The sequence below is a fragment of the Pezoporus occidentalis genome, unplaced genomic scaffold, assembly GCF_034315485.1.
Source record: "Pezoporus occidentalis ecotype Australia unplaced genomic scaffold, CSIRO_AGI_Poc_V1 ctg7, whole genome shotgun sequence".
In the NCBI taxonomy this organism is placed as follows: domain Eukaryota; kingdom Metazoa; phylum Chordata; class Aves; order Psittaciformes; family Psittacidae; genus Pezoporus; species Pezoporus occidentalis.
The window spans coordinates 8735562-8749358 of NW_026916052.1; the positions used below are offsets into that span (position 1 = coordinate 8735562).

A 13797-nucleotide genomic window follows, 5' to 3' on the forward strand; every position below is an offset into this window, starting at 1 on the left:
ACTTTGCTAAGAAGTCAGACACAGAAGCCCTTCCTCACAGAAACCATGTTCATCTTTATTGCTCGCTTCTTAAATGTACAAGGTGTTTCCTAAAGTATGCTACCAAAACTGGAGGCCTAGCAGTGACGTTCAGTTTCTGCACCTGAAGCTTGGAAAGGGTCCCACCTACAAGCTGGGAAGGCTATCCTGACTGTGTCAGGAAACCACATTTGCCATGTGCCTCCACACCACTGTTTGGCATAGCGCAAACAGAGAAGGTGCAGGGTATAATTTGCTGCAATCCAACGTGCTTCCAGGACCACAAATGCACGTCACATCTTTAACCAACAACAAAGCATGCACCACTTGCAGTCCCAGGCACATTACACTCATGGAGAGATTGAATGGCTGGAGAAATTCGCATCCCTTTTACAAGTTGGGTGCTTTAGATTTCATTAGGAGGGCAACAGCTTGAAACAGAGAGTGCTGACTGTGAGGATGTACTGCAGAATCCCTGAGGGAGCTGCAAGGCAAATTCTCACCAAAACGAATCCTTTGATGCATGAATTGTTAATGTAAATATATCTGTCCCGTTACACTGAATAGTGACCCCAACCTTACCCAAACCTTTTACAAAGATTTCAAGATACTTTGAATAAACCCCCCACGATTCTACCAGTCTCCAGAGCAGGAAGTCATCACAACTCCCATTTAAACACTTTGCTCAGGCACAGCATCTGTGCACCTCCTCACCTGCATTTTGTGAGACAGCAAGATCTCCTGTCTGAGAAATCACATGCTGCTCACAGCACACACCGTAAGACCACTGGGTAGGCATCCAGGCACTTCTAATATGAAATAAACAAACTATTTGCATTATTAGTTTTGTTTTTTTTCAGTAGTCAAGAAAACATTGTGCAACCTCAAAGATTTGGAGGAATTTCAACAGCATTTCAACTTTCCTGTTTCCTAGTAAAGTAAAGAAAATCAAATCTGTTTTCCACCCACCTGTTCACCTTTGCAGAAATGAAAACAAGCACAAATGCCCTTTGAGAAAGGACAATACACAACAGGAAATACAAGTTTTTATAGCTCAAGACACTTCTCAATCAGTATTTTTAACTCTTCTTGGTTTTATTCGTATCATTCCAAGTAGCAAAACATTGGTTTAATTATTTTGGGGAAGCAAATGCACAATCATTTAAAAACATGTAAAATTCAAAGATAAAAAAGGGTACATTAAATATCTGAACAGTACTAATTCTCTTGCTGATTGATCATATCGACTTTCCTAATTAAAGAACAGAAGGAATTCATAAGAGTTTGTCAGAAGATACAGGTCCTAGTTTAGTCAATAGGGTATCACCTTTTTCCTTCAATAAGGTCCAGAATGATTTTATTTAAATTCTGTCTTTGTGACTCTCCACAGCAAAAATCCTTATCTAAAAGAGAAATATAAAAGTAAGTTTCTAGGCATTAAAATAGAAAGTTTCTCATTTCTTTTGCAACCCACTTGTTGCTGGAGTTCAAAGTAACCAAGCAGCCCCACTTACAGCTCAAGCTTCACAGAAGGGTCTTTCAAAACCTGCATGACTGCACTTACGGCTCCTGCTTTAATGCATATGAATAATGATCAAAGTGGCATAAGAAGGAAGCTGGCTGTACAAACAACCAAAAAAAGATTAAACTCAAAGATCTCCACATAACTGATACATGGCACTGGCAAAAGACAGGGACGAGAACAAAACAAAAGAAAAACATGAAGATACAGTAAGAAAGAAAAAGATGTCCAAAGACCAAGGACTAGAAGAAGATAAGCAGGGACCAAAAGAGGCTCTTCTGAAATTTGATCTAATCACACAGTAACAGAATGCAAAGAAAAACCTTCAGTTAATATTTTATTACAGCTCTACTGCAGGGATGAAAAAGTATAATCCAGCATTCTGCCAACAGCACAGACTCATCTTGACAGAGAAGCCAACTCCACACAGATTGCACAGAAGAGTCACAGTGGTGAAATTACCAGCTCAATCTTAAAAGATAATGAGCAAAATCTGGGTCAATGAAATTTCTCAGCACCACTGAGTGTGGTGAACAAAAAAAACCATGAATGAATGAAAAAATAACTAAGATTGCCTCTTTCACTGTGTCCTTCGCAGAGAGTGCACTAGTGCACTGCTCAGTCACAGCTTGCTCAGCCACTGGCTTGTTGCATACCTTGCTGGAAGTTTTAATATTTGTCTGTTTTCTACTGTGTGAGGGAAGGTATGTAGAAACTCCAGGGCACAGCAACGGTCACAAAGGTGATGTGTATCTTATCCCAGCCTTAGGCAGACCCTAAACCACAGGTGTACAACTTCCAAACCTCCAAACCCCAGCAAGGCCAGCATGTTTCACAGTTCACTGCTACCTTTGAAAAACCACGGGGCTACTTAAATAACCTTGTATATGCACATCAGCTTCAATGACAACTAAGAAACCCAAGCACCACGTACCCAGGCAATTTTCAGATCACCTATTTACATATCAGTAAGAGGAAAGATTTACTTGTCATTCATTTTGCAGCAGGCTTTATATGAGAAGTAAAATTTTTAAATATGCCTAAATATTATACATCATTTCATTTGCAATATTAAACAAGATTCTTTAACGAGGTAAACGAGCAGCTTGAGTTCATGCTTAAAAATTCCCCTGGAGGTGTTTAGTAACATCATAAGCACTATCAACACTCTGGGGACAAAGGAATGGGGAGGGCTTGAGGAACAGATTTAAAAAAAAAAAAAAAAAAAGTAATAGAACAACAGGAACTAAAGGAAACACAGGGAAAAAAATCTCAGAAATTAAGGATTTAAAAGATTAAGTATTTGCTAGCTTACGTATCTTTCATACCAACATTACAGTGAAGAATAGCCTCAAGTCCTGTTTTGGACACAACTCAGTTACCTGAACGTGCTACTGCATGGCATCTTATCAAACATTAATTGAGCTTCCTTCACAATACTCAAAATATTCAAATTTACTTAACCTTTACACCAGCTTCTGTCACTGAAGTCTCCCTGCTGCCTAACTGTCTTTATGAAATTCAGTCTCTGAGGTCTTGAAATAGGATCAGTCTCAATCCCACAAAGGCCAAATTGCTGCTGATTGTAAAAAAAAAAAAAAAAAAAAAAAAAAAATGAAGTAGGGGAGGCTGGATTCCCCTCACTGGAACTGAGTGAGGCCAGGCATTTTAGCAGCATGAGTCTGCCACAGGATCTTAGGCTGGAGTCCCACCTTCCCAAAGTCTCAGCAAAGCCCCTGAATAATTGCCCTTTGTTTTCACACCTCTGACAAATAGCGCCAAATAACACATCTGAATTCTGTATGTCATGTACTAACCCTTACTTGTATGCTTAATAAACGCATACTTACTTTGCTTTTTAATGCTACTTTTCCTGCTGTCAATAAACCATCTTCCCATTACATTCTGAAACAGTAAGTGAAATTACTGTATTACTTACATACCTAATATTGTTATAAGACAAAATTGTTAATTTGCAGCACCTAGTTCACTAACTCCTCTTTCATGACTGGTTTGATTTTCAGAAACGTTTCTTGCATTTGCCAGCCCAAAAGAGATCTCCAAAAACCAGAAGACTAGTTGCATCATATACTACATGTTTATTTTCTACCACACTTAAAGCAGACATTTGGTAGGGCTGATATATATAACCAAGGAAACAAGTTTTTTTGTTTGTACAAAAATCCAGGCTGCATTCAAGATTTTTAGTCTATTAGTCTTACTCCTAAGAGAATTCTTTTATGGATTTTCAAAAGTATGCCAGAATTATAACTAAATTGCTTACAAGAAAGCTCTCCTCAGTCCTTAATGCTGTTAATCAAGGCCTTTTTTCCATTTTTTTTTTTCTTCTTTTAAATCAGGGATGAGAAAATAAGAATTTCTCTCTCTAGGTCTGCTTAGACACAGGTGTTTCTGAGTGGGAGCTGCTACTGTACTAACACTTTTTAAGCAAATGCCCAACCTAATTATGTAGATTAAGGCAGAGAAAAGCAATTAAAAGGGAATTCAGCTCATGTAAAAATGTAAAAAAAAACCAACAAACAAACAAACCAACAAAAGAAAGAGATTCTTCTCAGAGAGATGGTGGAAAATAACAGTAAAGGAAATAGATGATAGAAGAATGTCTGATAGCAACAAAATGTTTACTGTAATACAGTCTTCCTAACTGCTTTGAAACAGTCTATGGCATTGTACTGTCTAGTATTGTTACTTTCTACCATACCAGAAAAGACCACTGAACTACAGGCAGGAAACAAGCTACATCAAAATAGTAACCATCGCAAAAGTCTTAACCAATGTACTATCCCAGTTACTTTACTTATCACTTCTTAGTGCTTCTTGTCCTTGAAAATAAATTCTCAACCCATACTGCATGCTGCTGTCATTTGGAAGTGAGGGCAGGGAGTGAAGTGGGGGATGGGAACAATGGTAAATAAATTAAGTCTTTGAATAAATAATACATATATTTTAACTTTACCGCTATAACCACAAGTGCTCTAATTAGGCTCTCACAGCAGTCAGAGCAGGCCCCCTATTATCTTTGTGGGTAGGAAACAACACACACCTACCAAATCCAGAGGAATGCATGGGTGTATCCTATTTTTATTCTTCTAATTTTGCAGTTTCAGAAGTAACTCTCTTACTTTGTTGATCTTCAGTAGTCTGCTCAGTATAGACTGGTTAATGCTGACACACAGAAACGAAGTAATGAAAAACTTGCTACCAATTAATTATACTATAATCCACGATAAGTACATGTCTTGAGGGGCTTGAAGGACAAAACACCAGGACCTATTGCACTTTGTAAACAGAAGTTTCCTCACTCACAAAGTGTTAAACATCTAGTACTGTCCACAAAGTAACAGCCTTACAGACAAGATGCATATTATGCATAGTTATTCAGCTATCAACACCCAGTTGAGCTTTATGTTCCTTCCTAGTCACTACTTACTTCAGAACAAGACTAGGCTGGGGAAAGCAATTTTTGATTATTTTCAAAAGCAGAGCAGATTACACTAGATACTGATGAAATGCCCAAGTAGCTGCAAAATCCTACGCACTCACTGGCTAAAGGCAGGTAAAACGGCGACACCCAGTGGGAACAACACTACATAAAATACCTGCATTAACAGAGGTATGAAGAAATGTTATCTGCTTCAGGTTCTTTTCTCCATTTTTTTTTTGTTTTTAATAAGAGAACTGCTACCTAATTTGAGTATCTGTACATTAGCTTTGAGAAAGAAAGAAAAAGAGATGTATCTCAGTTACAGAAAAATAATGTTGCATCCAACTGTACTTCTCCAGAACAGCCTTAAAGGGTTTTTACTTTCTGCTAATGGCTTAGCCACAGATAATTTTTTATTCTGCTACAATCTCACCATTCTATTAACTTCCCATACAGCTTTCAAAGAATTATACACATTTAGTTTCATATTGAGGCTAAGAAACAATATTGATCTCAGTTTCAACGCACTGCCACTTCAAAAATGAAATATTTTACTATCACAGATGTTTTCACCCAGCCAGTGCTCAACCCTTGAAAGCCATGCTCAAATTTTACTTCTGATATTTTCACTAATTGCAGTATCATTAAAAGCGCTGTTACTCCATAAATGTACAAGTCTTTTGAACTACCATCGTAAGTGTTTGTTGTCCAACAGACGGCTTAAAATGTAACTAATGAGCTCAGAGGAGCATGAACTGTAAATGTTGGAAAGCCAAGATACCTAGCTGTATCCTAGGTTACAGCTGCATAACCTAGCTGTTTCTAAACTGAACTGTGTTGTACTGTTTGTTTTGGGCCCCCAAGAACCCAGCAGCAGGTAAGTGTAAACAAAACACCTTCTTTTTTCTCCTTCCCCCACCCAAAACTAGAGATGGGTTTTTTGGAATGCATAAGGCTCTGCTCACCTGTACAAACTACTACAAGGTAGGTTGACCATGTTTTTCATCTTTATACAGCATCTGTCTAGCTTCAAGCAAGCACCAACTTCATCAAACTAGGTTATGCAAAACTGGATCAGTATTTTAGAATATCAGCTTGTATTTTATATATAATTTTACCCCTTCACAAAACATGAGGAGTCAACAGACTGTACTCCAGCATCTGAAAATACAGTTTGTGGCATACCCTTAGCAACTCTTCTGTTCTTTTATGGAACATGTATCTTGTGTAGTACCTGCAGTTTATTTAGACTGGACTAAAGGGGATTAAAGGCACTGACAAGCATTCAAACAAACTCACAAAAACAAATTTAAACATAAATTTCATCTTGTGTTTATTTTGTTTTGACAGTAAGAACAATATACCTTTACTTTCCATGCTGGAAGGGAGAAATAAACCCAGTTCTGAAGAATCTAGATCAAAAAAGTACACAGAAAAATACATGGGATGTAGTTGGAGGGGGAAAAAAAAAAAAAACAAAAACAAATGAAACAACACACACTAAAAAAAGGGTATATACATTCATTTATTTTTTCTAATGGGCAAACCTATTCCCAGATTCTGAAATTCAACATAACCTGTTTTTCCATAGATACGTAGCAGTTGAAAACCCTCCTGGGTAACAGGCCTTTCAACTTGACTCACAGAAGATAAGCAAAGTACCAAACCTGAAGAAACATTACTTAGCCCAGAATCCATACACAAATTGTGTGATTTGAGCCAGAAGAGCCCAATGGCTGTGACAGGCTCTGGACAAAGACTGGCACTGTCACCTGGGGCAGCAAAGTACGCAACTCTTCAGAAGGACAAGAGTTTTCTCTCCCGCCTCCTCCTCCTAGAGAGCTAGTTCCCTCCAGACACAAGCAACAAAGCCCTCCCACAGGCCAAGCCTCACCTGAAGGTTCCTACCAAACCACCTGACAGAACCCAAAAGCCACAGAACACTGACCCATGATTTTGATTCTTCTAGACCACAGAAACAAATACCTTCACTTCATCTTTCAGTTTCCCCACTGCACTTGAATGGCTGTAAGGACAAACTAAATTCATACGCAAAACACATGATGCAACACGTACTGTAGTATTATAAAAATCATATGCGTTAGTAGTGGAATTCTCACACCAGGCATACTAATAAAAAACTTGCGGAGTAATTTTCTTAAACATGGCACATTATTTCACATCCCATATAAGTAAACATCTGACATCCATAACTGGCCAGGAGTTTCTCTGGTTACAGATGAGTGCCTCAACTCCTAAACTCAGAGCAAGTATTGTTCTGCACTTTCCTCTACCCCTCACAACCATGTCTTCAAAACTGCAGATGTTCCATAACTGCTATATGTCTCCCAAAGCACATCTTAATTCTAAACACACAGGATACTAAAAAGTCAAAGCACAGCATTTGTGTATCATCAAAATGTTTTCTTATTTTAGAAAGGGCAACTGCCTTTGCAAACTGTGAGTTTTACAAGAAAGAACAGATGACAGCCAAAACTTTTACTGATCTACAGTTGAAAAAATAATTAAAAAAAATTATTAAAATAACATAAAAAAGGACTGCAAGATATTGTTTAATTATTTCACAGAAAAACCTTCTTATGCTCCCTTCATATAATACATGATGAACAAATTTCACTGTTTACATAAATTTAGTTCTTTCCTGTAAATAAGAACTTAGAAAACAATAGTTGACATGAATGACTAATTAAAAACCACCTCTGCATTTGAATGATACAGCCATTTGTGTTCCATCATTGTAGCTAAGTAAGCTCAAACTGTCAAGCATTCACCATGGCAAGAACAAAATTCCACACAGGTTAATCCTAAAGCTGCAGCAGTAGGACTACTGCCAAAACAGAATATGCTTATTATTCAGACTGCATTCACAAAATGCAGTCCCAGATATGGACAATACCTTGAGGTATCATTGCTTCCAAACTATACAGTAACCATCACCTTACAATTGCAGATTCCCTACAGACTGGAACACTCTATTATTAATTCTATATTCTCTGTGGTGAGGACCTCTTTTATATACCAGTATCATTGGCATGTTATGTACGACAGCACCTTCAAAACAGACCCAATTCTGTTTCCTTGGAAAGATGTAAAGATTTCTATTCCATAAATGCACTTTTCCTGCACTTCTGCAAAAGAAAAACATGGTTAAAGCAGTCAGAATACGCTATTTATTTTAGCTGCTAAATAAAACAGTTACTAATGCATGGTGTAAACAGTACTTCATGATGTAAACCTCTGTGAATGCACGATTAACACAACCTTTTATTAGTATAGACAAGAAAAAACAAATGGAACAGTTAAGACGACATGCATGTTTTAGTCTGTGTAACAGAATGGCACTTTAAAAGTGTGATATATATTCCTAAAAAACAGCTGAAGAGCAACTGCTCTACAATTTTTTATTCTGGTATATGGATTATAAGACTATTTTGTAAGTTAAAAAAAAACAGAAATTACCTAGTCATCTGCCTTCCTTTCACTGAGTTAGATTCATTCCTCAGTGACAAGAGGTATATTTAGCGCTTTATTTGCCTCAGAATTCAATTATATGCATGTTTTCTTTTATTTATCATAATAAATAAAATACACCATAAATAAATAAATAAATACACCAGAACAGCACATGGAAACTGACTAAAGCTAGTCAGTATTTGACAACACAGAACAGGAGAAAATCTCCGTGGAAGTACTACTGAAACAGGCTGGAACTTCACCTTTTTTTATTTTTTTTTTTATTAATGCCAATAGCAAAATTAACCAGCCTGAAAATGCCATCAGCACATTTCAGCTTACTGAAATAAAGTTACACCTTGATGCATAAAGTAGGCACTTCCAACACCTTTACTTGTGGGGAAAGAAAGAGGAAAAAGAACCAAAACTTCACCATGACAACGGGTGCCTAAAGTAACGAAAAGATAATGAAACCATTTCCAAGACCTTTAACTAACCTAGAACAGCAGCTGCCTTCCGCATTCACTCTCCCGCATTACATCGTTAAAAACGGTTTTATTAGCGACATGTCATGTCACGATAGGCTAGGAGGTTCTACCTGCAAGCACGCTTCAGGCCATCCGCCTCCGCCGACAGCCGGAGGCGCAGAGTACGGCCTGCTTGCCCGGGACACCGCTCCCGGGCCCTGGGCGATGCTCCGGGGCGCCGGACACGAGGCGGGGCACCTGGAGCCTACCGCCCAGACCCGCAGGGCAGCCCCTCCGGGCCCACCGCCGCCCGACGACGTGAGGGTAACGACCGCGCACCACCGCCTCAGCCCGCCGGCCCAAACCCCTCCCCTGGGCGGGACAAAGGCGGTGGCACCGCCCAGCCACCGGGACCCGCAAGCACTTCGTCGCGTCCGGAGCGCCCGTCTTTACCTTCCCAGATGAGGTCTCCGCCCTGCCGCCGCAGGAACTTGTACCAGAACGGGTCAGAAGCGTCCTGGTCGGGCAGCAGCACCTCTGCCAGCCACAGCGCGGGCTCCTGGCCGGCCAGCGGAGCCGTCGGCCGCGCCGGCTTCATGGGCACGGCGCGCTGCGGATCCCAGTGTCCCAGCTCCGGCCTGGAGCCGGCCACCAGGAGCACGCCTCCGCCCTCCGTCATCCGCGCCGGCAGCACCACACCAAAACGAAAGAGCATGGCGGGCAGCGGCCTCCGTCTGACCGGAGCCTCTTCCGTTGGGGCGCGCCGTCGCTAGGGGGTCGTGTCGGGCCCGCACTTCCGGCCGGAGCCGGGGCGCCGGTTGAGGGGGGGCGGAGGCTCGTGTCGTGTCGTGTTGTCCTTCAGGGATTTTCCTGTGTGCCCGCACGTAGCAGAGGGGACTTCCCTCCCAGAACACTTTTGGGAGTTAAACCGATGCCTACCCCGGATAGGGTCCTAAAGTTGGGGCTGGAGTGGGGGATTACCTTTGCGAGTACACACTGGGATTCCAGGTTGCAAGTGGCTGCACGTTGTGTATACGGGCGTTCGCATGTGTTAACCGCTTCGTTAAATGAAGCTACTGCAGTTACCCTGGGGAGCCCAGACTTAATTTAGCACAGCAAATGTCATTAAATAACCACCATATGTGCAGCGGTACAAACAAGGTTTAGCCTCAACGCTGAGGTATGCAGGATGTTTGTATCTTCTCGGCAGGCGGGGAAGCCAGTTGTGGTGAGATCGGAAACGTGAAATGTTGGGGAGGTTAGAAAGCTTTTTGAAAAACTCTTTAGCTCCCAAGTACTCCGTTTTGCCCTTCTGTCTGTAATTTGGTAGCTGCTACTTGTAGCAATATTAAGGGCTTGCAAAGAATGACTGAGGAAGAGGATGCAATCCAGCTATTGATAGGTCCATTGTTGTGTGAATACACCCATTTCACGGACGTCTTAAGGACAGAAACAGAGGAGTGGTAACTTCAGGTCAAGTTGTGTGAACAGGATGAAGGCCTTTCAATGAGTCAAAAGAAATCCTGCCTCAAATGAGGGCTGCTTGTTTCCTGCGTTCAGGGGTGATGACACACTGAAGTGCATGTACAGCCAAATTTATTTCTAAGAGTGCTTTAGCTCATTTTCAGTGATCCTCATTGAACTTGTGTGAGCAATACACCACTACTTGTTCAGACATCACCAAAGCTAAGGGAATTCTGGCTGTGCTCCATGCATTCCTGCTAGTACCAGCCCTCACTGTAGCACTGCTGTCTTTGTGGAACAGAACATTACATTTTTGTCTTCCCTTTTCCATAACCTGACAGTTGAGTTACAGATAACCTGTTTAGAATTGTCTTTCTACCCCTTTACCGTACACCTTAGTTTTAGTGTTACGGGCAATACAGAATGTAACTATGAACTATGGGGTTTTATCCCACAGTTAAAGCTTGCCAGTAGCAATAAAAGCACCCCAGCATATTGTGTCTAGATAAAACTATATGCTTCTGTTCATTCCAGTCACAGTCCCAGCTAAGAAGCTTTAGGATCCAATAATACATCTGATTGATAGCTTAGTTCCTAGCTGTTGGTAAGCCTCAATGTAAAATAAACCTAGCAACATATGTACCTTTAGACAAACGTTAACTTCTTTGTGCCCTTAAGTACCAAGTCCTCATCTTAGACCTGTAAGCTATGTGGAATAATATAAAAAATTGTTCTTTAGACTCTGATGTTCCAAATACTAGCTTTATAAATAATTCAGTCAATTTCTTTTCCAGGTTCTGCCTTAATCCATTTTGTGCCTGTCAATATTGGGTGCTCGGTTACAGTTAAAGATGACAGAAACTGACAAGCTTGACTTCCTGCTCTTTCCTCAAAATCCCTGGTTCAGATTAGGGTTAGCATCGGGAGATCAAACAAGAAAGGCTGAAAAATTGGATTTAATTCTGGATCCTGCAAAACTGGGATAAAAACTAGAACTAGAGATTAGTTTAGGACTCAGAATTCCCACGGCTGGGGGTAATGGGAATAGAAGAGCAATTTTTATTGATCAAATAATGGACCATGAGCTGTAGACAGGATAAAATGGATTAGCATTACATCTGAGACTGGTGAACTGGGATTGCCATAAGGTCTGGGCTAGTTTCCTCTGCCAAAATGACTCCTTATCCTAGTACTGCTCTTCCCCTGCAGTCCTCAACAAAATTCTAAAACTGTCGTGGTTTAAACCCAGTCAGGCAGCTCGTTCACTCACTCCTCCCCCCCTTCTTTCCCTCCCCCTACTCCCGGAGGAACAGAGAGGAGAATCAAAAGAATGCAACTCCCACGGGTTGAGATAAGAACAGTTTAGTAACTAAGGTATAACACAAATCACTACTGCTACCACCAATGATAATGACAGAGGAAATAACAAGGGAAGAGAATACAACACCTCATCACCAGCCAACCAATAACTCACCCCCCCCAGCCCGACCAAGCACCGACCAATACCTCCTCCAACCCTGCAGTCTCCCAGCCCTTCCGGCTCACTCCCAGTTACATCCTGGGCATGACGTGCTGTGGTATGGAATACCTCTTTGGCTAGCTTGGGTCAGGTGTCCTGTCTTTGCTTCCTCCCGGCTTCCCCTCCTCCCTGGCAGAGCATGAGGCTCACAAAGTCCTTGGCCAAACCAAAACATCATTGTTACCAGCTCTGTTCCCAGGCCAAAAGTCAAAACACAGCACCGCACCAGCTACCAAGGAGAAAAATGACTGCTACTGCTGAACCCGGGACAAAAACCTAAAAGCCTTCCCTAGAATCCAGTCATCTTTTACAGCCACAAAATTAAATACAACCATTTCCTTTTCTAAGTTTTTTCCTCTAAGTCCTGCTTACAACTTGGCAAGCCTTACAGGTCCCATCAAAAAGATCTAGCATAAAGGGGCCCAAACCCCAGTAGTCAAGCTGCTTTTTAACTGTTCAAGAAACTACTGTTAACAGTTCAAACTACTGTTAACTGTTCATTCCTGTGGGAAGAAACAAGTTACCATCTTGGTGGTAGGACTGAACTGTAATAACAAACATTGTGCCTTTGTATGCTTGACAGCTGTTTAGGGGCTAGCGGTGTACTTAACCTACAGCATCTTTGGAGTGGAAGCCTCAATTCACCGTAAATCTAAGTAAATGACTCACTGATGCTTATTAGCGCCAGATACATTTTAAAGCCTTCAATTTATTGGTCCTGGTACCTTACTGGCTATTTGTCAATGCTATGTTTCTAACTGACTATATAGGAGGAATTGTATGAAAAAAGATTATTTTTTCCATAGCATTAGCATCTCTGCGAGAATCAGTTGCTTTGTGGGATTTCTCCCGATTTGTACTGAGAGGTTTAGCCTTATGTAATTTCCAGATAATTAGCCTTTAAGTCTGGTTTATTATCCAAATTGTGTGCAGGCAGTGGAGATTTCACAGGAGTAATCACTGAGGCTGCGTACCAACTTAACATCTACAGTTACATCTTCACTTTCTGCTTAATTGCTGTAGATAACAGGGTTCTAAAGAAAACTTTGAATGTACAAAAATGGGAGCTGTGATTATATATGTGTACACATAAAACATGCTTAAAGGCATTTTCTAATACTGTGCACTACTGTAGAATCACAAATCTAACTTTCTGCCTAGGGCCCTACTGAAATGCTAATGGTGAGATCTGCATTCATACAAATCTCATTGCTGTGGATGATTGACCAGTCAGGAAAGATATGGTTATGGCTTTCATATGCTACAGAAGCCCCTGTAATACTGTCTCTTCCTGCCGTAAAATTGCTCTGGTATTTCTGTAAACTCAAGAGTCTTGAATTATTTGTTACATTCAGGAAACTTAGACAAAATATTGCTGGCTGAAATGGTAACAAAAATCCTAATTAAGAAGTTAAACAGTATGCAGGAGTCCGTAATTCAGCTTTCCAAGTGGAAAGTCACATTTTTCTTTATAATTTTGTTATTTAGAAAGTGCCTACTACGTACAGCAATAGCACACATAACAGCATGGATACAACTAAAATGACCAATGAACTTAATACTTCCATGCTGGGGTAGCCTATGTCTGTGGAGTACATGTTCTTTACTGATGACAAACCTTCTTACACCATGGGCCAGTTTGCTGCTTGGCACAGCTTTATCTGTTGTTGCTGTACAGTGATTTCAAATGATAATATTTCCAAGTAGGGAAATGTGTAGTGAAGACAGAGTTTGAAAAACAAAACCAAAACACAGACACTTGAAAGGATCGGGTTGGAGAAGGGAGGGAGGGAAGGTAGGGGAGTGCCCCTGATTGCCAGTTGTGGGTGATGTTTAGATTAGCTCTGCTCCTTCCTAGACTAGCCTTTCTTCCCTTTTTAGGTCATTT

General features: G+C 40.8%; 2 protein-coding genes and 1 long non-coding RNA gene across 3 annotated transcripts in view; all 3 read right to left on the reverse strand.

Annotated features, from left to right (window-relative positions):
• EPM2A (EPM2A glucan phosphatase, laforin) overlaps positions 1 to 9736 on the reverse strand; it is a 39469-nt gene extending 29733 nt beyond the window's left edge. The window contains exon 1 of the mRNA XM_062641928.1: positions 9380 to 9736. Coding sequence (XP_062497912.1) covers positions 9380 to 9641 — 262 coding nt within the window. The 5' untranslated portion in view covers positions 9642 to 9736. The remainder of the gene's footprint in view (positions 1 to 9379) is intronic.
• The window catches only part of FBXO30 (F-box protein 30), a 330989-nt gene that overhangs the window by 288446 nt on the left and 28746 nt on the right, over positions 1 to 13797 (reverse strand). The gene's annotated exons all lie outside the window — the stretch shown is intronic.
• LOC134175700 (uncharacterized) lies at positions 1093 to 3128 on the reverse strand. Its single transcript, XR_009969111.1, has 2 exons — positions 1533 to 3128; positions 1093 to 1421 (listed from the first exon to the last, which is right to left on the reverse strand). It is a non-coding gene; the product is annotated as an uncharacterized LOC134175700 (long non-coding RNA).